Source organism: Trachurus trachurus (assembly GCF_905171665.1).
Source record: "Trachurus trachurus genome assembly, chromosome: 23".
NCBI lineage: Eukaryota > Metazoa > Chordata > Actinopteri > Carangiformes > Carangidae > Trachurus > Trachurus trachurus.
The window spans coordinates 25,188,090-25,211,630 of NC_139912.1; the positions used below are offsets into that span (position 1 = coordinate 25,188,090).

Here is a 23,541-nt window from a genome sequence, read left to right on the forward strand (position 1 = left end):
GGAGACGAGCAGCTCCTCCTCTGACTCAGTGTGACTCAGCCTCTGCTCGCCACTGGACTGACGCCGAACATGGCCTCAGGTTTGGAGTTCTAGGACAAAGATCAAGTTCTGACTCACTCCTCAAAGCCCAGGCTCAAAGGATGAAACAATAGACAGCACACACACACACACACACACACACACACTGTACCGACCCTATACCTGTCACCGTTGCCACCCCAGCACACATGTGACATGGAGGTCATGTTACTGTAGTGCAGACTTGGTATATACAGTGTCAATAGCCATGTGCACAGATTGATTTATTATGTATAAGAGGTAACAGGTTTGTGTTTTCCTCGTCAGCCAAAGGAACATAAAGGATCGCCGCTTCCCAACAGTGTTTTTATTTACCCTGCATAACCCATCTCGTTTTCTTCTACGGTAAGGAGAGAACTTTGATTTCTCCCCTTCAGGGCGAGCTTCCAAACAATGTGTGAAGGTGTGAATACTTCTCTTTCCCCCACTTGTCTGTGAGGTAGCCGCCCTAGCCCAGTGCCAGGCTCTCCGGTATCCAGTATCTGAACTGGGCCGGGATCACAGCGAGCCGGGAAGAGGTTTTGGCCGCTCCGCTGCTTGTTGACACATTTGGTTTGAGGCTCCACACGCCTTTCGCTGCCACATGTGAAACGGGAGATTTGTTATCATTTGTTTGAACGCTGCCAAGCTCATCGAGACCAGACTGACATTAAAAAACACTCCACAGGAAGTTGCGCGCCTGCTCAGGAGGTTTTCTCTTTCTTTATATTGTTTTAGTTCAGATTTCAATCGTACAGTTAATTTCTATCAAAGACGAGGAATGAGTTCTGTCATGCAAAGTTAAAGCCAGGCTAAAAATAAGCACGCTGTGGTCTGTAAAACACTGGTGCTTGCCCATGGGTGGTATTCACTTGTTATGACAAGCACATCTCAGAGTTTTGAATGTCTGGACCCGTGTCATACAAGCTGTTGCAGTGATTAAAATATGTTTATAGTCAACATACCTGCTTAATACGTTAATATATTTGAGACAAGCTGAGAAAACAGGTGTGAAAAGTGTTATGATATGGATATTAGTGTCAGTTTGGATTGTAACTGGACAAACTAAAACTCTGCTGCCTCTGCTCTCCCATCTACAAACAGTAGCTACTGGGCAGTGTCAACCTCAGCCTGACTTCAAGCCCTGCTCAATACAACGGTGAAGAAAAACAGGAGGTTTAAAATAGTTTAATAGTTTAACAAACAACTTGTCCACAAGAACGTTTTGGGGTTGTTGGATTGTAAATGGTAAAGGGACTTGCACTTATATACTGTAGCGCTTTTCTAGTCTCTCGGACCACTCAAAGCGCTTTACACTGTAGGTCACATTCACCTTTTCACACACATTCATACAGCACTGGGCATAGCGCAGGAAACTAAGCATTCACACACATTCATACAATGTGTGTATTTGATGAGTTTGATGAGGGTCAGGGGACGTGTACCGTTCACCTCCATTGTGTTCGATGAGTAGTTTGCGTCTCTGCCCCGCGGATCTCAAAACAACATGCACCGATAATTAAAGGTAGTGAACCTACCCATATGACTACAAGTATTATGGAAATAGGCAAATTTGCCAAAATGTTGAACTATCCCTTTAAGGTGTTCATGCTCACATTGAAATATGTCAGACTTCCTCACAATTTACCACAAACGTTAAAGAGGAACTAAGCAGGATTTCTCCCGTGGCTCTGCTACATTTTTACCTTCATTAAAAAGCTCTGGACTAATTGTGATCGTTACATGACTAGTGACTTGTTACCGTGACAACGGAGGATCTCTGTCTTCACCTGGCGTCTCATGGCTGAAAACCAACCTTGCAACATCAGTGTAGTAGCTGGTCGCCGCCCCGGTGTCCCAGCTCTCGTCTCTGCACCGCGACACAAACACACTCCATCACCCGGAATCTTTTGTTCATGACAGTCAAGACTTCACACACGCTGTAACATCGTATATGCTATGTAACGTTTTCCACCGCTCCATTTATTGATTTTTCACCAGCTTCGTTGTAAACAGATGCACATGGGTGAGAGGAGGTAACCAAACAGCGGAAAAGCGAGCGGACTTGCATCGTCCCCCTTTAAATGTCCCTTGAGGGTAAAGTGCTTAAAAGTAAATGGTCACACACTGATGGATCATACACACAGATACATCAGTAGACTCTTCTGAGAATGGGTTACTTTTTTTTTATTGCAGCTCATGGAGGACTAAGCTTTTGCAAAACCTCTGTAAGTGGCTGCTGCTAAGAACAAATATGTGCTTTGTCTCATAATTACAGCTTTTGGATGTGTATATTTGTGAGTGCTTCAGGGGAAATATGTGCCCGGAGGACCCACATATGAGTGTATGCAGCAGATTATACAGGAAACACGACCTGTAGGCTCTAGTGAAAGACTGACCCATGTTGTGTGTCTGTGCATGTGCGTGTGTATTCTGTGTATTTTATCATTTTTGATGTTATGTGTAGGGACTACAGATGGAAATTAGCTGGGAGCTAAATCTGGTGCAACCATCTCTTCTGCAAATGATTCATGTATAACTATAGTTATAAACACTCATAAATGATCATAATGCTTTATAACAATAATCATAACACACTATAAATCATTTTATCATGACTTATAAGGTCAGGTATTATAATATGTTATAATTGTTAGTAACTCGCTGACAATGCCCACATTGATAATGCATTATAAATATAGTTATAATGTGTTATAATTGGCTTATAAACATGTATAACTATCATTATAAACACTCATTAATTATCATCAGGCTTTATAACAATAAGCATAACACATTATAGAGCATTATAACTCTATTATAATACTTGACCTTATAAGCCATTATAAAATGCTCAAGCCTTATGATCATTTATGAATGTTTATAACAATAGTTATACAGTGCTATAACTGCATTATAACTCATTATACATTATAATGTGTTATAAAGATAGGCGTCGAATAAAGTGTTACCAATGTTTTTATTTAAATTGTGGACACAGAAGCACAAAGGGGCAGATGACTTGGTACACTGTCAGGATTTTGGTCTTAACATTGTCCATCAGAACAAAAAAGCACATTTCCATTAATGTGCTTCACTGCACAAACACATGTCTGGCCTGCATCTATTTATCTCTTTATAAAAGCTTTGTCCACAACCTGACTTGACTTCTCTCTCCCTCTGTGTCTCTTCCCAGTGATGCCATCTCCTCAGTTCTTCGATGGCGAGGCGCTGGTTTCCTGGAGCGACCCAGACATCACCGTGGCCGTCCCCTGGTACATGGGCCTCATGTTCCGCACCAGGCGGCCCGCTGGCACCCTCATGCAGGCCAATATTGGACCGTCATCCACCATCAACCTCATGGTAAGATATACAGGACATACAATGCAATTTGGTTTTCATCATAACAACTTCTTAGATTATGTAGAATATCTTTACAGTGTGCCTTGTCATTACATCTCTTCATCTTCTCCACCATGCAGGTGAGTGAGCAGCAGGTCCGTATGGAGGTGTTGCTGAGGCAGCAGCTGGTGGCGTCGCTGAGCTTCCCACAAGTTCGGGTCAACGACGGGGAGTGGCACCACTTGTTGGTAGAATTAACAAGCATTAAAGACGGGAAGGACATTAAATACACGGCCACTGTGTCCCTGGACTACAGCATGTACCAGGTACAGGATGTATGACATCACAAGTTGTGACTGTGCTACATATGGTTTGATTTAAATTTTTTCTTTTTTTAGAAAAACGTTCTTATTCTTACTTTTGTATTTCTGAGCAGAAGTCAGTGGAGATTGGTAACGACCTGCCAGGTCTGAAGCTGCAAACTCTTCATGTTGGAGGTTTGCCTGGAGATGGAAACCGTGTCAGCAAAGGATTTGTTGGCTGCATACAGGTCAGTGTGTGTGTGTCTCACAGTATTGCATTTTGAGATTGTTATTGCACTTTTGAAAAGGACCAGCAGAGTTGTACCTTTCCTGTCCTTCTTCTCTTTTCTGCTTTCTTCCCTTCTTTCCTGGTCCTCATTGTGCTTCTTCTCCTCTCCACTCTCATCAGGGTGTGCGTATGGGCGAGACGTCCACCAACGTGGCCAACGTGAACATGGCTCAGGGGCTAAAGATCCGCGTGGAGGACGGATGCAACTTGGAAGATCCCTGCGACTCCAACATCTGCCCCGACAACAGCCACTGCAACGATGAGTGGAGCACACACTCGTGCGTCTGTGACCCAGGTAATACACAGAGGCAGAAACACACACACACAGACACATAAAGTCTTTATTTCACTCAGGTCAATTCTGGGCGTCATTCCTGACTTTTCTGACTTTCTGTCTGTCCCAGGTTACTTCGGTAAGGAGTGCGTGGACGCTTGTCAGCTCAACCCCTGTGAGCATGTTTCCACCTGTGTTCGTAAACCCAGCTCCTCCCACGGCTACACGTGTGAATGTGGACAGAACTACTACGGCCAGTACTGCGAAAACAAGTAAGGACCCTTCCTGTGTATGTGTTTCTGAGAGGAGCCTCTTACTAAACCAATCCAACAGGCTCACTACTTTTCTTTAGTAGTTTTTCTGTTGGCATCTGGACTATTTGAATTTTTTACAAGCTTTCCCTTGAATACTGTAAGCATCAGATGTTAAAAAAGAGGCAGGAAGATTTTCAGTCAACTATCATGTTGTTTTATGACAGTAGGAATGTGCATATTTGTTTTATGAGTAGGAAGTGTGTCTGCATCTTCATATGTGCAGAGAAACTACAAGCATCAAAACCTTTATTGCCAAGATCTATAAAATGCTACGTGCTGCTTTAAATTCCTTGTGAAAGAGAGAGAAAAAAACAAACACGTTTCCTATTCCAGCTTTAACAAGATTTTAAGACAGAAACTTTGCATGCCTCATGTTCCCTCCAAGAATACAGACTCCCTCATATCCAGATGTTAAAAATAAGCAGACTAAAAATGGACTTCGCCTCCCACTGAGACAAAGCTCTCTAATCTTCTTTAGTTTTGTTAGGCTCTTGCTCTTTCTGTGTTGGTGCCAATGCTCTCAGTCGTTGAGAGAAGCTTTATGATTTCAGTAATCGGAGCTGGATAGTTTCTCCGTGTCTGTGTGTTTGTGTGTGTGTGTGTGTTTGTGTGTGTGTGTGAGGAGAGAGAGAGAGAGATATCAGAAAGAAATAGTCAGGTGAAATAGAGAAATTACTTTAAATCTTGTAGGTTTGCAAATTCGGCATTGTCAAAAGAGTTTACGTGAAATTAGCCAGGCCTGATGAAGGAGCAGTCATTCCCCCTCCTGAACCCCTGACCCTGCCCGACACGCATCACTTCCTGTCTTCAGCAGGATGTGGGATTCCCCCTCCACGCCTGACTGACCCTCCATAGGTGTTTAGTCTCTGCCGTCCTCCTTCTCGCCCCCTATCAGATCACATCGCTCAGCTGGAGATGGCATCTCCAGAAAGAAAGAAAGTCTGTGTGTTTGTATGAATGAGTCACACTTGATTCATTGACTTCAAACTATAGAGGAAGTTTATTCTAGATTCAGAGCGACTGAGGGCGTTTAGCTGCAGATAAACTCCACTGATTGTCATCTCTACAAGCTGATACCAAGTCATTACTCGCCAAAACCTGATCAACCATCGCTTTGAGTTGTGTTACTAAATGAACAACAGATACACATACATAAGTGCCTCTTCTCATTCATTTTAGCAGTTATAAAGATATTTCATTACCAGTATCAAGAGAACACAAGAGTAGTTGGAGAAAAATACATATATTTGAGATATCTCTATCTAAATTATTTCCGCATTGACTACAAGATCCTGCTTCTCACATTTAAGGCCCTCCATAACCTTGCACCTCCATACCTCACCCAACTCCTCCGTACCTACACACCTTCCCGCACACTCAGGACCTCCTCTGCTACACTCCTCTTCACCCCTTCTGCCCACTTAGCCACAATATGACCAAGATCTTCTAGTTGCACTGCCCCCCGGCTCTGGAACACACTCCCACAGCACATCCGAACTTTAACAACACTGTCAACCTTCAAGTCACATCTCAAAAATTGATTAAAAGTGTTTAAAAATGAATTTGTGCTTGGTCTATTTTGATATATTCTTTTTTTTTTTTGGTGCAGAGTGGAGAGGCCGTGTGCATTAGGCTGGTGGGGTATCCCTGTGTGTGGACCCTGCAGCTGTGATACCAGCAGAGGATTTCATAAAGACTGCAACAAGACCACAGGAGAGTGTCGCTGCAAGGTGAAAACATACATAGTGATTTGTCAGTATTGCATAGAACAGAAGAATACCGCACTGAGAAAAAAATCTATTTCAGCAGCATTTGTTTTCTGTGCATAATTACGGTGAAAAAAACCTTATTTTTATGAATGAAATGAATCAATAACATGTTCTCGTATCAGCCTGTAATCGCTGCTGCTGTTTAGTAAAAAAAACAACATAGAGAGATGCGCTCATACTGCTCCTCATTATCATATCTGTTTTTTCTTCTTAGTCGTCTTTTAATGGAAAACTGGCATCTCTTTTCCTCCTGCAGGATAACCACTACCGTCCAGAGGGGGAGGACACCTGTTACCCCTGTGAGTGCTTCTCTGTCGGCTCTGAGTCTCGGACCTGTGACCCCATAACCGGCCAGTGCCCCTGCAAGGGAGGGGTCATAGGTCGTCAGTGTAACCGCTGTGACAACCCCTTCGCAGAGGTCACCCCCACTGGATGTGAAGGTATATATAATATCTATAATATTGATACATTTAAGATATAATTGAATAATAAGTCATAAAAGTAAAGTGAAAAAAGAAAGAAAGAATAATAGGTATTCATTCAATCACATGAAACATATCTAGTCTATAGCTTTTCTAAAATGCTGCCAGATCATACAAATCATGTGAAATCATGTGAAAAATGAAAACCATGAATTTCAGATAAAGGATGTGAGATATTTGTGACGGGACAACTATGAGAAAGTCATCGGGTGTATTATTCCTTTTAAATGTTCGAGTTCACACGGAGTGGCCGAATGAATCGATGAAGTGTCAGAAGGAGACAAATGGTGTCGCTCACGTCTGCTGGTACTGCAGTCGAGCTAACTTTGTGGCTTTGTCGCCACCCAGCCAAGCAGAAGAGGCGAGTCTGGCCAGTGGGCTAACTTGGCAGTGGGGCTGCAGGAAGACAATACAGTAGGGATGAATAGGAGACAAAACCACAAAGTGCTGAACAGAAAATGAATGTCAATGTCCTGACTGTTTGACCCAATATGAAGCTTGTCAGAGTCTCAGAACGTGCTCCGACTTTTAATAGACGAGAAACCCTGAAATTCTCTGTGGGGATGTATTTTTTAATGTTGAAAACAAATCTCTTCATTCATTCTTTTAACATTTTTTTGATTATTTCCTGAGGATGTGGTTTAATAGATTCTGACTCAAGGGAGGAGTGAGGGAAGGGCAGAGGATGAGAAATCAAAGCAGTACATTTCTTTTGGTTACGTCCGGCCGGTTGCTGAGGCCTCATACCGATCTGTCACCAGTCACCACCCAGGCAACAACTCCACAGTTAACGTCACTGCAGCCTTGACAGAGTGACTCGTGCTTTAGTAGAACTCTCCCTAAAAGAAAGGGAGAAAGTCATCTGAAACACCTCTCAAAGATTGCAAAATGTGTGTTTGTTGCTCTAGTTCCTTCCTACGAGTTAACGAAACACTGTGGGATTATGGGCAATTAAGATGAGGCCAGCTTGGTCTGGCCTGAAGGTTTATTAACCCAGATATGCTGAGATGAATTATGCATCTCAGTTTGTGTAATAGCTCGGTGGGATTAATTTGCCTGAATGTCACTGTGCTGGTCTGCATGGCTGTTTCATAAAGGGGAGTACCGTAGATTGGCCTGGTGTTGGAACCAAAGAAGATCTTCACCCTTTAATGTGATGGTTAAAGTTAACACGGTTCAGCTTCAATTTGACATTGTACTTCTCCTTCTGCTGCAGTGGTGTACGAGGGCTGCCCCAAGGCTTTTGATGCAGGCATCTGGTGGCCCAAGACCAAATTTGGACGTCCTGCCGCCATGAACTGTCCCAAAGGATCCATTGGTGAGTGCTTTTAAAACCCTTATGATGACAACTGTGCGCTGAATTAGCTTTATTCAAGGTAAATAACAGGCTTGAGTTGACTGACTCAGACTTGCTGCTTCTCCATTGTTTCCAGGCTCCATGCTAAGCTAGGCTAAGCAGCTGCTGACTTTTTTATTTGTAAGACTTAAAACAGTGAGTCAAAAGCCACATAGACCTGGTTTAGAAAACACACACACACACACACACACACACACACACACCGGTCTCTGTGCTAAGTGTTTGCAGTTATTGTGTAACAGCAGTTGGATTAAGCTCTCTGTGTGTGTGTGTGTGTGTGTGTGTGTGTGTGTGTGTGTGTGTGTGTGTGTGTGTGTGTGTGTGTGTGTGTGTGTGTGTGTGTGTGTGTGTGTGTGTGTGTGTGTGGTTGAGTCATTTTCATTTTCACACACACATAGGCTACACAAGCTGAAAAGCCAGGCTGTCTGATTGGTCAGTCATCCAAACAGAGCTTTCTCAGCAGCCAATCAGGAGTAGCCTAAGTTTAATCTGTAGAGACTCTTGGAAAAACACCATGTACATTAAGAGCAGTAACAGTAAGGCCACGCCCCCTCCAGCTCAGTGTGTGTGTGTGTGTGTGTGAGAGAGAGAGAGAGAGAGAGACTCAAGTGAAGTCGCTGTCACTTTGCCGGTTAACTCCCCTTAGTAACTGCTGTCACCGTGGCGACCCCCTTTGTTGTCTCCTCAAACTCACGGGGGGATTTATTTGCTAACATCGCTCTCCGTGCTCGCCAAGCTCCAACTGGCAACTCCTCCGGCCGCTTCGTCCTCACAATGCAACAATGGCACGAGAGGAGACTTTGCATGTGGATGAAGTCTTTTTCTCAGACTGGAGCGACTCGCTGTGGAATCACACATTTAAACCACTGAGACAAGAAGTGTCTGCATTTCTCAGGGGATTCAGTGGCAGCACATTCAGAGCTATTTCCTGTCTCTGATTGAAAAGAGATTTATTTTCCTGCAAAAGCACTGATGCATTTTCAGACGTGTGTCTTTGCTTAGAAACTACAAAAAGCGCTGTTCTTTACTATCTGCTTCTCCATCTTGAGCATCTCTTGAGGACACTATTACCCATAAAATAAAATAGAATAAATGACTTAGTTTAACCACAAAATGTAGCTGCTATGTTTTAGTCCTCAGATATTCCTTACTACCCCAACAACCTTCACCAATAACGGATATGGAAGCCAGTCGTAGCCTGTAGGGCAAAACCCAGGGAATAAAGTGTATCATTTATACATCCATTCATTTCAATGTTGTTCTGTTGTGCCATAACACATTCAATTTAATGTGTTGTGTGGAAACTCAAATCTGATTTTTCATTCCTTCTTTTTTGTGTGTTTTTTTCAGGCACTGCCATCCGCCACTGTAGCGATGAGAAGGGCTGGTTGTCGCCTGAGCTCTTCAACTGCACCACTGTCACCTTCTCCCATCTGAAGAAACTGGTGAATACTTGTCAAAATAAAATCTCAGAAACCAAAATATCTCCACTCAAGCATTAAGAATACCTGAACATCTGCAGTGGTTGTTGATTAGGAAAATGAAGATGCTTCTTGGCTTCTTGTTAATCATCTCAAACATGTTCTGCGTTGCAGGAGAGCTGACGTGTCTTTAGTGTAATTTGATCACCAGTGTAAAGGAGGATTTCAACAAGTACTTCACCTATTGTGTTTGAACCTGAACCTAATACTTTCGGCTTGAACTTCTCAAAGTCTCCCTAATCCCAGGATTGACCACTTTTTGTTGTGTTTCATTGCACCCACTCAGCGTTCCTCCGTCTTGACCTGCTCCTGCCCCCCCCCCCCCCCCCCCCCTCTCTTTTCTCTCTCCCAGAACGAGGACCTGCGGCGCAACAGTTCGAGGATGGACAGTGAACACTCCAAGACCATTGTGCGTTTGCTCCACAGCGCCACCAACAACACGCCGCATTACTACGGCAACGACGTGAAGACGGCCGCCCAGCTGCTGAACCACGTGCTGCAGTACGAGAGCCAGCAGGCGGGGTTCCACCTCACCGCCATGCAGGACGCCGACTTCAACGAGGTAGAGAAGAAAGCAACACGACTTCATTTTTCATTTGGATTTTAATGATTTTTACAACAACAACAACAACAACAGCAGCAAAAAAAAAACGAAGTGGTCGGCTTGATTAGAAATAGTTTGGAGATAATCTTAGAGGTAAGCAGACTAGTGCTGGGTGACACACTGCCCTCCACTGGTTGAGCTTCACTCTAGTTATCAAACTTCCACCTTTGCTTCATTATCTTGTTGTTTTGTCTGTTTAATATTGATGTGATCTTATTATAATAATAATAATAATAATAATACAGCATTAAACCTTCATTCATGTCATATGTTTTGTATTTTTTTAGAATCTGGTGCGAGCGGGCAGTGCCATACTGGATCCTGAAAACAAGGAGTACTGGGAGCAGATCCAGAGGACAGAGGGCGGCACCGCGCACCTGCTCCGCAACTTCGAAGACTACGCCAACACTCTGGCGCAGAACGTCAGGAAAACCTACCTGAAGCCCTTCACCATCGTTACTGAGAACATGAGTGAGTGGAGGAACAGAAAACATACTGTTTGTGATAACTGTACACATTATTACACATCACAACATGTTATGCACTTTATGTTATTCATTTGGCCATAAGGCTGTTAAATGATAGTTGCCGTATTAATTGTTGTTATGTCTTTTATTATATCTTGTTCTATTTATTATGGATGGGCAGACTGGAGAAATAAAGTTTTCTGACTGACATGATTTTCCTCTCTGCCTGTCCTGTAGTTTTAACCGTGGACTACCTGGATTTGTCCGACCCGGAGAAGGCGACGTTCCCTCGGTTCCAGGAGATCCAGGAGGCCTACCCCAACGAGCTACGGTCCTCCATCCACTTCCCCGAGTTCAACCTCCACACTCAAGGCCACAGAGGTAGCACCACAACACCCCCAGTTTAAAAGAATAGTTCACCTAAAATTCAAATTTCACTCATTATCTCCTCCCCCTCATGTGGACTAAGGGCTGGGAGAAGTTTCAGAGTCCTCTGTGGCTTCTCTGAGTTACAGGGCGTCTCGGCGTAGCAGTGCATGTCCATATCACGGTTGCAAATGGATACCAACTGTCTTCATAACAAAGAGACACACCAAAAAACATCCAAATACCTCCATGCTGCTCGTATGTAATGTCCGTCTTGTATTGAAGCCCCGAAATGCAAAATTGTTCCGAAGAAAATTAAATAAGTCTATATTTCAAGCTTGTTTGTAGCAGAAGCTCCTCTTCCTGGTCCGTCCAAATGAGATTTGGACAGAGGTATGGAGGTATTTGGATGTTTTTTGGTGTGTCTTTTTGTTACGAAGACAGTTGGTATCCATTTGCAACCGTTATATGGACATGCACTGCTACGCCGAGACCCCCTGTAACTCAGAGAAGCCACGGAGGACTCTGAAACTTCTCCCAGCCCTTAGTCCACATGAGGGGGAGGAGATAATGAGTGAAATTTCAATTTTGAGTGAACTATCCCTTTAACATCACACTACACAAAGTTGAAGCTGCGGTCCCGTTCAGTGGGTTTATCTCTCTCTGTCTGACTCCAGTTGAGCCCACCCCGGCTCCCCCGACCCAGACCGATCCCCCCGGTGAGGAGGAGCACACAGTGTCTGATAGGAGACGCCGACACCTCGAGCCAGCTGCCCCTCTGCCGGTTGCCGTGGTGATAGTGTACAAATCGCTGGGAAAGCTTCTCCCGGAGAGATACGACCCAGATCGCAGGAGTCTGAGGTAGGCTACTGACACGCCAGTGCACCGTCATACTGTACATGCATACAACATGCATCCTAGGGAGTGCGGACCAACTTTCACACACTTTTAGTATTGAGTTATGATGTGTTATTAATCCAGTCCAAAAGTTGGAGGCAAGAAAGAAGAATGATGTTAAGCACAGAGGGAAAAAACCCCACACCCTATCTGAGCTCTAAAAACTTTTACTGTACGTAATAGTTTGTATATCAGGGTTTCTAAAGTGCTTTATAAATACAGTTAGTATGGTATATAATTCACAATATCCTGTAAACTTTTGAAGTAACTCTACGTCACATGAAAATATTTCATCTTTGATGTTAAAACATGTCATAACATTTACTGTAGGTGTGTTTGAAAGAGAGCTCCAGGCCCATATCAAACTCTGTAGCTCTTTTAAAAACTGAACATGAAGTCAGGGAGTACTCATACTGTATGTGACAGGAGAGGAAATATTTGCAAGATAAGAATGGGAGGTTAACAAGAGGATAAGAGAGAATATGTCCCAATGTAATCAACCTGTGGGTCTGTTATGGTGTAACGTGATGTCATGACCTTCTGCTCAGTGTTTAAAAACTTTAAACGGATCATTTTAGGTCAGACTTTGATTTTTTTTTTCTTTTTTGAGATCAGATTTTTTATTTTCATTTAACAAATTAAGGCAACAGAGGTATTTCAGGGGATACAATATTACTGGAATAGATTCTCCCAGCAATCATACCAACAGTGATAGATAGATAGATAGATAGATAGATAGATAGATAGATAGATAGATAGATAGATAGATAGATAGATAGATAGATAGATAGATAGATAGATAGATAGATAGATAGATAGATAGATAGATAGACTTAGATAGACTTAGATAGATATAATTTATTGATCCCAAGCTGGGAAATTACAGTAATGATAATAATGATGATAAAAACAAGATGATCTGAATAAAAATGAATAAATAATATAAAATAATAAAAATGAATAACAAAAATTAAGTGCATACATAACCTACAAAAATACATACACACACAAACACACAGAGACACACAAACATACAGTATATACATGTACCGGTAGACAAGACAGAGGGGACTAAGGTGAGAGAGCTTGGGGCAAAATATTGATCTTACAGCATGTATTTCCAGACTGCCCAGCCGTCCAGTGATCAACACGGCCATAGTGAGTGCCATGGTCCACAGTGAGGGTCCACCTGTCCCTCCTGTCCTGGACCCGCCCATCACCCTGGAGTTCACCCTGCTGGAGACAGAAGAGAGGACAAAGCCCGTCTGCGTCTTCTGGAATCACTCCATCGCGTGAGTTGTTGGCACATCCAGGAGTTTTTTTCTGTAGCTCAGAGTCATAATGTCATTTTTGTAGCCTTCTGCTGCATATTACTGATGTCTGATGTGTGTGTGTGTGTGTGTGTGTGTGTGGGTTTATTTAGGATCGGAGGGACGGGCGGCTGGTCCTCCAAAGGCTGTGAGGTGCTGAACAGAAACAACAGCCACATCAGCTGTCAGTGTAATCACCTGACCAGCTTTGCTGTGGTGATGGATATCTCCAAGAGAGAGGTGCCTCCTTAGAGCTGAAACATCCAGCTAAGCTTGTCTTTGACTGTGTTGCCTTTGTATCAATGTCTAACTGGATGTGTGAATGGCTCTCTGTGGCAGCACGGTGACGTCCTCCCCCTGAAGATAGTCACCTACACCACCGTGTTGGTCTCCCTCGTCCTTCTTCTCATCACCTTCATCTTACTGTGCCTCTTGCGCCGACTCCGCTCCAACCTCCATGCCATCCACAGGAACCTGGTGGCAGCGCTCTTCTTCTCCGAGCTCGTCTTCCTGCTCGGCATCAACCAGACTGACAACCCGGTGAGTTTGATCCTTTTAACAAAGAGGCACTGAGTTATGGATCTATCCTATATTCTCATTGTTTAAGGCAGTGCTTTGTTCTGTCAGTTGTAGCAGCTCAGTCACATCAGGTGAACTTCACCAGCATCGGTCTGAAGAAGTTCATCTGAACTGATTAAAAGATGACAGTAATATTATATCATATTCCTACAGCAATGTTATGAAAAAAAGTCATGTTTAGTCAGAAACCAGACGGTTCAAATATCACAGTATGCTTCTGTGATTTAACTGTCTATTTGAGCTTTAAGCTAACTATTCAAAACCTTATTCATAACTAATCACTATTTCAATTACCCATCTACTGTTAGCCAGCTATTTGAATATTATCCATTAATTAATACAACTATTTCATCTATCAATTTCTTTTAGCCAGTTATTTCAATTATCCAGTACCTAAGCTAAACTGTTTACCCATTAGCCTACAGAGCATTTAGTGTGCGAATAAGTGAAACATTGTCTATTAACCTACAGTAGGTTAGGTGTTTATCCATTACGTTTAGCTATATTTCATCAGTTTATCCACTACTTTTAGTTACATATTTTTGATCAAATCATACTTCTATACATACTTGCAATGCTTTACATTAGCTGAACTATTCACTCTTTCAGCAGGTTGGGCATCACTGGTTTAGGGCTTTTTTGGGGGGAGCTTTTAGGCCTTTAATTGAGCTGTAGAGGGAAAGGAAGGGAGACAGAGAGAGGGAACGACATGCAGCAAAGGTCCACCGGTGGAATCAAACCGGGGCTGCTGCAGTGAGGACTTTAGCCTATGCATGTGGGGCGCCTGCTGAACCCACCCAGCTAAACAACACCCCGGTTTAGGGCTTTTTAAAGTAGTTGATCTTTTGGGTGGTGTTAAGCAAAGTGAGCATCACTCTTCTTGTTACACTTTGGTACAAACTAAACATTTGCTAAAGAACAAAACTTTTGTTCAGCTTCTGTGTGTAAGACAACCTGCTCTGGACCAGAGGGAAGTGAGTGACATTTTAAAAAACAAGATAAGAAGAACAACATCTCATTTAGATGGAAAAACACAGCCTGCATGCACACGATACAGACACACAAGAGTTAATGCTTTTCTTATGCTTGTGGCGTGGTGAAACCTGATGCGGCACAAACATATCTCTAGGGTTTACAGTATTAGACGCTACCAGGCATCTTACGATAATTAGTTTGGCCCGCGGGAAGCCATTTAAAGGAGTGTTGACAGGGGTTTTACCGGGCTTAATGTGCCGGGGCTTACCTGTGAGTCTGTCTTTATTTGACAGATTATGTGTTTTGATGCTCAGCTAATGACTGTAATAGTTAGGAATGTGCCAAAGCTCACACTAAATATAACATCCTGTAAACTGATTTTAGTTAAGTGAGAGTCCAGTCTTAGTGTAACCTTGTTACTGTAAACCCCGTTAATTAAAGAGGTATAGGATACAAGTGGAGACGGCGTAGAGTCTGAAGTCTAATGAGCTAATTATATTAAGTTCTTAATCTAGTTTGGAGTTAGGTTGCCCACAGTAACGGCCAGAAAACGTGCATGTGCGCTTTTAGTCGTACAGTAAAGGATCAAAAGGTGAGGGGATTCTTTGAAGTCTGCTGACACAGACATTCGGACACACACACTTACACACTCTGTCTCACACACACACACCTCGGTGGGCCAGTAGTGGAGACATGCTGTGACTGGTACCTGTCTCCAGAAGCAGGCCTCCAGGCAGTAAGCCTTGGCAAAGGTTTCCCTGAACATCTTCTTAGTTTTCACTGGTAGAATCCTTTGCATGTTTGTGGTATAGAAAACATCATTAATCTGTTAATTGAAGAGCAATCCTCTTATTCTTCTGAAATAAGTTTTGAAAAGACGATGCCGTCCATAGTTCTTAAGGAGACATCAGGACTGATTTTATTGGGGTTTAAACGTTACATTAACGTTAAATATTATAAGTAGCTTTGTAAATCTGATAGGAATGTGAATGCTACATTCACCTATTTAATATCACTATGATTAATGTTAATTCATTAGATTTTCTTATTTGCAAACACATAAGATCTTTAGCCTTTATTAACTGTCTGTCCAGGTTCAAGACTTAAACATGTTAAAGACATGTTCAAAATAAGATCGTATTGTTTGTTGAACAGCAACCACAGAAACCAGCAGCCACATGTGGCAGTTTTTGGTTAATGGTAAATGAGAAATTACAGTGAAGTTAAACATTTAACAGCGAAAGTGGAGCCAAAGCAGGAAAACAGCAGCCTGGCATGTTTTACAGTGTATACATTCTACTGTTCATTTGTTAAAAGAGGTCATTTATTCTCTCAGAAGTTACACAGTCTTCCTTTAAAATGAACGTGTCAGCTCTGACTAGTCCAGCTGAACCAGATGTCCACAGTCTTGTGCAAAGACATCACAGGATCATCAGGTCCAACTGGCAGTTCTACCGGTGGGCAGAAACCGCCAACCTCCAGTCCTCAGCCAGATGGAAATGTTGGCTCCTCTGATCATCGGAGATTAAAGTTCAGACTCTTCAACCTCATGTCACAATCTTTCATTGGACTGAGATATTTATGTCAAATTATAATCTCCCATATAGAGTAGTTAGGCCAGCATGCTAATCCTTCCAATGTAGACTTCTTTAAAAGAAAAGATGAAAGAAATAGTTTCAGTAACAATGAGATATAAGGTTATCACATGGTAGAGTGCAATCTGAAATTCCTTAGAGCAAAATCTGCACAGCATTTCAGCATCCCCTCCACATTCGGACAAGTTCTTAAAACCATTGAATATAAAAGTGAAGTTGACAAATCACAGCAGTTTCTGACCAATCAGATGTCCTTTTCTGATCTACGCTACCAATCAGATTGGGCGCCTTGATTCAGCTTCAGTTGTGGGAATCTTGTCCTTTGTTCCCAGTGGAAATGTTCTGACTCACAGTGTTTTGACTGAGCTGAGGTCGACTCGCACACAGACTAACCACACGCTGCGTTATCTGCACCTGTGTGGATTTTTTGTTGAGTGCAGTTGAGTGTTTGGGGGAATTTCAAAAAGAGAAAGAGAGAGTTTAATCTGTCTTTGTTTTTTTTCCATCTCTGAATCCAGAGTGTTTGTGTTTCGGGGGTTTGTGTGCAGTGTTTGTGCATGTTTGCTATCTAGCTAGTGATTAGGTGTGTGTGTGTGTGTGTGTGTCTGTGTGAGTGCGTGCGTTTGTGTGCGCGCATCTCAGAACTGTGGAATGCTGTCAGTGTGAGCCCTGGGCCATCTGCAGAATGATTTATAACCCTGTCAATGTAGTTTCTCTCTCTCTCTTTCTCTGTGCTTCTGATCTCTGCAGTAATATACAGCATTACTGAAATATAGCATCTCACCTGCTGGGACATTCCCTAACACACTCAAACATTCCTCTATTACAGAAGCAGACATTGAAATAGGGAGGAGAGGAGGTATAGGAACATGCAGACAGGCTGAATCATTACTGTATTACATAAACTGATAAAGTTTTTCTTGGAGAAAAAGTGAGGTGTATAACCAATAGGGATGAAAATATTCATTGTTTTTGTTATCAGTTCATTTGTTTATTACTTTACTGTCAATTTGTTTAGTTATTTAATCTGTAAATTGCCTGAGAATTGTAAAAAAAAAAAAAAAAAAAAGTGACATTTTCTAACTGCCTTTCTAATTGTCTTGAAAACAATGCGCTAAAAACACAAAGATATTTGATTTACAGCTATAAAAACAGAGAAACAGCAAATCAGCAAATATCTTCTATTTATTCCAATTTAGTAGTTTATCTCAATTACATATTGATATACATAATTCATATGGATGTATATAGTGTGTATATTGTATCTTCCTTTTCTTATCTCTCGTTTATTAAGCTATATTATATTTTTATATGTACTGTAGTGCGCTATTGGATACTTGAAGTCTGAGTCTAAGATCCCACTGTTAGCTATCAGAATTTAATCCCTTTGTTTATTTGGCCATTGATTAGTTGAACCTGTAAAATGTTTTAGGGTTGGACATCACACAGATGGTTTGAAACCCTGTGGAGAAAGGTGTGGTTGGTTCTACCAGGGTTGATGAGATTGACAAAGTGTTTTTTATTTTAAAAAAAGAAAAAAAAAGACATGGCTGCCTTTTTGGATTCTCACCTGGACCGAATCAAAAGGTCGACTCTTACTGACAGATCTCTGTCTCTATTCCCGCTCTCCGTCTCATCTCTCTCCAGTTTGTGTGCACGGTGATCGCCATCCTCCTCCATTACTTCTACATGTGCACCTTCGCCTGGATGTTCGTGGAGGGGCTGCATATCTACCGCATGCTGACCGAGCTGCGCAACATCAACCACGGCCACATGAGGTTCTACTATGCCATGGGCTGGGGCATACCGGCTATCATCACAGGTGAGACACACATACATAATACAAACACACACACACACACACACAAGCTCAGAACTACAGTAGCTCAGAAACAAGGCAATTGAAGATGGCAGATTGTCAGGGAGGTTCATGCTGAGACACGTCTCCTCTGAACACGCTCTGATCCTCGTGGGAAAATGATTGAACCAGAGACAGAGGGAGAAATGAAATGTGGAGCCAGATATATCCTGCTCTGATTTATATACCTGCAATACACAAAGAATTAATTTCATTATGTTGCATGAATATTTCCCTCAACATGATTTTGTGTGTGTGTGTAGGTCTTGCAGTAGGACTTGACCCTCAGGGATACGGGAACCCAGATTTCTGTTGGCTTTCTGTCCACGACACACTCATCTGGAGCTTCGCAGGACCCATCTTTGTCGTGGTCCTGGTAGGTTCATGAGTTACATAACTGACATCAGTTGTCACTGACTCCTGTTTACCTGGGATATAAATGCATGTGTAAACAGACCCATGATTTCACAGTGGAGCCATACATTTAATGAAATAAACTTTCACAAATAGAGAAAACTTGCTAACACTTTACTTGAATAGGTATTCATAAGATTGACATAACACTGTCATAACCATGACATAACACTGTCATAAACATCAATGAATACTTATGACAGCTGTCGTTAAGTGTCATTCGGTAAGTTATGTCACTTTTGATGCAAAGTTGACATTGTTTGAGATTTTTTGTTCTGACAACTTGACATAAAGACGACATAACCTATCATAGCAGACCTAATTGCCAAACTTTAAAAATTATGTCAAGTTCTCATAACAAGGACATCTCAAATAATGTCAACTTTGCATTAAAAGTGACATAACTTACTGAATGACACTTAACGACAGCTGTCATAAGTATTCATTGATGTTTATGACAGCTGTTATGTCATAGTTATGACAGTGTTATGTCAATCTTATGAATACCTATTCCAGTAAAGTGTTACCGAAAACACTCTTTGTATCAAAGTGAATTAAGTAAAACAAACAAACCTTTTCTCTCTCCGTAGGTGAACATAGTGATCTTTGTCCTTGCTGCGAAGGCTTCCTGTGGTCGAAGGCAGAAGGCCATGGAGAAGTCAGGAGCTATGTAGGTTTCACTGTCATGGAGCTGATTTAATTTAAAATTAAAATTTAGAGTGTTTAATAATAATATCAGTATGGATGTGGTGACATACTGTGTTTCTCTCCTCAGTCCGGCGCTCCGTATGGCATTCATCCTGTTGCTACTCATCAGCGCCACGTGGCTGTTGGGACTAATGGCGGTCAACAGCGACGTAATGACTTTCCACTACCTTTTCGCGGTCTTCAGTTGTCTGCAGGTAACATAAGCAGCTGTGTTTAATCTGAGATCTGTCAGTAGAAACGAGAAGGTCTAGATTTAAGGCTCATTCGTCAATGTCTCTATTTCTTTCTTCACAGGGAGTCTTCATCTTCTTCTTCCACGTGGTCTTCAACAAAGAGGCGAGGAAGAACCTAAAGAACGTCCTCACAGGAAAGAAAAGCATACCAGACGAGTCAAGCACCACCAGGGCGTCTCTACTCACAGTGAGTGTAAAGACGGACACATGTCCTCCTCATGTGCAGCTCATTTATGTGATGTTGTATCCTATTTGTTTGCTACATAAATATCTATCACACCGTCCTCAGCGTTCGCTCAACTGCAACAACACGTACACAGAAGACGGACAGTTGTATCGCTCGGGCATCGGAGAGTCCACCGTCTCCCTGGACAGTACGCTCAGGTCAGCTAAGAGCCGCAGCAGCTACTTGGCTTACACACTCAGGTACAACACGCTCACTGACTGCATGGCTGCTTTCTCTTTTTTTTTTTTTTTTTTTTAGATACTGCTGCATGGCGGGCGAGTGTGTGTATGTTCACGCCTGTGTGTGTGTGTGTGTGTGTGTGTGTGTTTATCCTGACCAGTCTCTTTGAACATTTTCTCTCTCTTGTATTCCTTGGTCGTCCTCCCAGCATGTCTTTAGATGCATCAAATGTCTCAATCATACTAACTCACACCGAGCCGCTCATTTATCTACACACACACTGGAGAATCCCCCCCTCACCCTGTCATCCTGTCACTCTGTCACCCTGTCATGCTGTCACTCTGTCACCCTGTCACCCTGTCATGCTGTCACTCTGTCACCCTGTCACCCTGTCATGCTGTCACTCTGTCACCCTGTCACTCTGTCACTCTGTCACTCTGTCACTCTGTCACTCTGTCACTCTGTCACCCTGTCACTCTGTCACCCTGTCACTCTGTCCTTATTGTGCTGTAAGCTTTATCCAGAGTTGGGGATAAGTTGCTTCTGGGTTTCTCTATATTTGAAGGATACTGCTTTCTTTGCCACATAATGTACATTGTACACCTTGTGCATATTGTACAGGACCTCTACTTGCATGAAAGACCAGGCTGAGCTTTGCCAGCGCATGGCTGCCCACTGACATACACATACACAGGAAACACAATACCAACTGTAGATGCATTAACATTATTCATCCATATCTTATGCTGTTGTGTGCTGTGTGTGTCTTCACAGATTAAACTGATAACTTCAGTTATTAGAGAATTGTGGTGTTGAAATGTAATGACATGATATGAGTGCAGCAAAACAAGGTCAAACCGTCAGAGGACAATGAGACATTGTGTTTAAATTTGAATAATTGAATGTAAATGTGAATCCAGTATACACTCAGGATAACAGGATAAAGCAGAACTGGGGTGTGGGGGGGTTATTGTATGGCTGTTGAATTCAACTGCATTAGTTATACAAGGTTTACAGGCTAAATGTGTGTATGACCTAAATGTCCACTTTTTTTGCAATCTTACCATGACGAAAGATATATATATATATATATATATATATATATATATATATATATATATATATATATATATATATATATATATATATATATATATATATATAAAATACACAGTTACAACAAACACTTAAGGTTAATTAATCAAGCAAAGTGCATTTACAATGCAGTTTTAGCTGTCTCAACGAGAAGTCTACTTGATGTGCATTATGTGCATTATATATATATTATTATATTATATATATTATATGTTTTTTTGAAACCTGTATAAACTTTCATAACTTTTTACTTCTTTAATTAGCCTGGAGCACTTGAGAAACAGGATAATTATATTACTGATTAATGATTAAAACATTGACCTTTTGAGATGTCTCTCGCCCACGACAGAGACGCTTTCCGTCTCTGCGTGTAACTATCAGAGGCATGTTTTCATCGAAGTGGAGTGGTATTACATATACCTGGTGTTTTACAGAGTTTTTACAGAATCGAAGTTAGGTCTGACTGTACGCCTCAACTCGTAAAGCTGTCATCTTGGTAATGCGAACTGACACTGGGGTCAACGAGAGCAAAAATGCTTGCGGGTGCAATGTGGCGTTCTGCCTCTGCGAGACAGACGGGTGAGAGCAAGAGAAGGGGTAAGAAATAGAGAGAGATGGGGAAAAGAGAGAAAGAGAAGGGCAGAGACATTTGAAAGGAGATGAGACTGTACCTGTTGGAAGAGGGAATCCAATACAGACGTACAGAGACCTCTCCCCCGCGGCTCTTGGCATGTTTTCAGCTGCTTCCAGAGGATTCTCTTAGATCAACCATCAGACAGGTCAGAGTCTCTGGTAGCATATTTGCCTCCCAGCCAACATCTCAATACAACCTGGAATAAACAGCTGCAAGAGGAGAGAAGAGATTGAGTAACTTCATCCTCAAATTTGCGGGGGGTTAGTATGTGTGGATCGTGGGGTTGGGGCTCGCGTGGGCGGTGGTGGTCAAATGGGCAGTGGATGTCATAAAAGTGGAACGTGCAGCACTGTGTATTGTCAATCCACCAGAAATGAAAATATATATATATATACTGTATGTGTATATATATATATATATATATATATGTATACACAGTATATACTGTTTATATATGTATATCATAGATAGATTAAAAGAGTTTATGATGCGGGCCTGAGTACCCTCCATCAGTGGCAGATGTTTCTCCGTTGTTAATAAAGCAGTCAGTTTATCATTGCAAAAACTCTTACAACACATTTTAGTTTCTATTCACATCTTTGTTGAAGCCTCCAGTAGTTCCAAATATTTTGTAATGAGAGATTGTACATCACTTGTCTCAAACATCAAGTTTGGGCTTGAATTAATTTCCAGAGACGCTGTTCTCCCTCCTCCACTCCACCTCTGCTTCTCCACTCCCTCTTCTCTATCGCTTCCCTGTCCCTCTCTTCCTCCCTCCCTGCTCTGCCTGTCTTTATCTGTGTAGGGAGGAGTCTGGCCAGAAGCCCAGTGGCTCCTCAGGAACAGCTAAAGGACACACAGACCTGGATGGACCTCTGTTCCATCGTAATGGCACCAAGGGAGATGGTGAGTTTACCTTTTCAGCTTTTTTTATGCATCATTATGGGGTATTACGTTTCTCCACTAACTTTTCCTCCTCCATTCCCATCAGACTCTGACTCAGACAGTGAGCTGTCAGTGGATGAGCACAGCTCCTCCTACGCCTCCTCCCACTCCTCCGACAGTGAGGACGATGACATCGACGTCAAGCCAAAGTGGAACAACGAGAGGCAGCCCATTCACAGCACACCTAAAGGTACAGTACACGCACGGTCCAACTGAGCCTGTGAGCTTTATATTTATATTCCACTCAAAGAAGAAAAAGACACTTTTTACTCAGTGACTTCAATTAGACGTCTATACTTGTCCACCAAAAATATGAATGTGATAAACTTATGAACATGTGAATATATGAAATATAGCTATAAATTAAACAGATCATTTTTTACAGTGAAACTAATAATATGCTGCCTAATAATACTCAAAAACATCAGTATGGGTAATTATTCTGCATTATGGGTATTTTAACTTATGGTATAAATACATACAATTATACGTACATACTTTTACTTGTGCTATATTGCACTTTTCATGTGATATTACTGTAGTAAAGTATCTGAATACTTCATACACCACTGGTCGTAACGCACCAACACTGCCAATGATTTGGCACACTGGTACCTGTGGCCTAAAATAAAGAAATCCACAACCAAGACATAGTGGTTTAAGCTTTTCTAGGGTGGCAAAACAAAATTGGACTTTAAGATGAGACTATAAACCACGAGTTAAATCAAGTTGAGTCTTGTGTCTCTGGTGCAATGTGTCAAGTCCAAATCCTCATGAAATAAGTCCTG

At 42.1% G+C, this 23,541-nt stretch overlaps 1 protein-coding gene across 1 annotated transcript in view; it reads left to right on the forward strand.

The window, feature by feature from the left end:
* The window catches only part of celsr1a (cadherin EGF LAG seven-pass G-type receptor 1a), a gene marked incomplete at its 3' end in the record, with an annotated part of 97,647 nt that overhangs the window by 71,496 nt on the left and 2,610 nt on the right, over positions 1-23,541 (forward strand). Inside the window, exons 11-34 of the mRNA XM_083999879.1 lie at positions 3,254-3,420; positions 3,540-3,725; positions 3,836-3,949; positions 4,111-4,285; positions 4,395-4,536; positions 6,188-6,308; positions 6,604-6,787; positions 8,046-8,147; positions 9,537-9,631; positions 10,020-10,229; positions 10,559-10,742; positions 10,976-11,119; positions 11,782-11,965; positions 13,126-13,293; positions 13,425-13,551; positions 13,651-13,851; positions 18,108-18,282; positions 18,582-18,694; positions 19,323-19,402; positions 19,508-19,634; positions 19,735-19,860; positions 19,963-20,099; positions 22,614-22,714; positions 22,800-22,943. Coding sequence (XP_083856005.1) covers positions 3,254-3,420; positions 3,540-3,725; positions 3,836-3,949; positions 4,111-4,285; positions 4,395-4,536; positions 6,188-6,308; positions 6,604-6,787; positions 8,046-8,147; positions 9,537-9,631; positions 10,020-10,229; positions 10,559-10,742; positions 10,976-11,119; positions 11,782-11,965; positions 13,126-13,293; positions 13,425-13,551; positions 13,651-13,851; positions 18,108-18,282; positions 18,582-18,694; positions 19,323-19,402; positions 19,508-19,634; positions 19,735-19,860; positions 19,963-20,099; positions 22,614-22,714; positions 22,800-22,943 — 3,507 coding nt within the window. The remainder of the gene's footprint in view (positions 1-3,253; positions 3,421-3,539; positions 3,726-3,835; positions 3,950-4,110; positions 4,286-4,394; positions 4,537-6,187; positions 6,309-6,603; positions 6,788-8,045; positions 8,148-9,536; positions 9,632-10,019; positions 10,230-10,558; positions 10,743-10,975; positions 11,120-11,781; positions 11,966-13,125; positions 13,294-13,424; positions 13,552-13,650; positions 13,852-18,107; positions 18,283-18,581; positions 18,695-19,322; positions 19,403-19,507; positions 19,635-19,734; positions 19,861-19,962; positions 20,100-22,613; positions 22,715-22,799; positions 22,944-23,541) is intronic.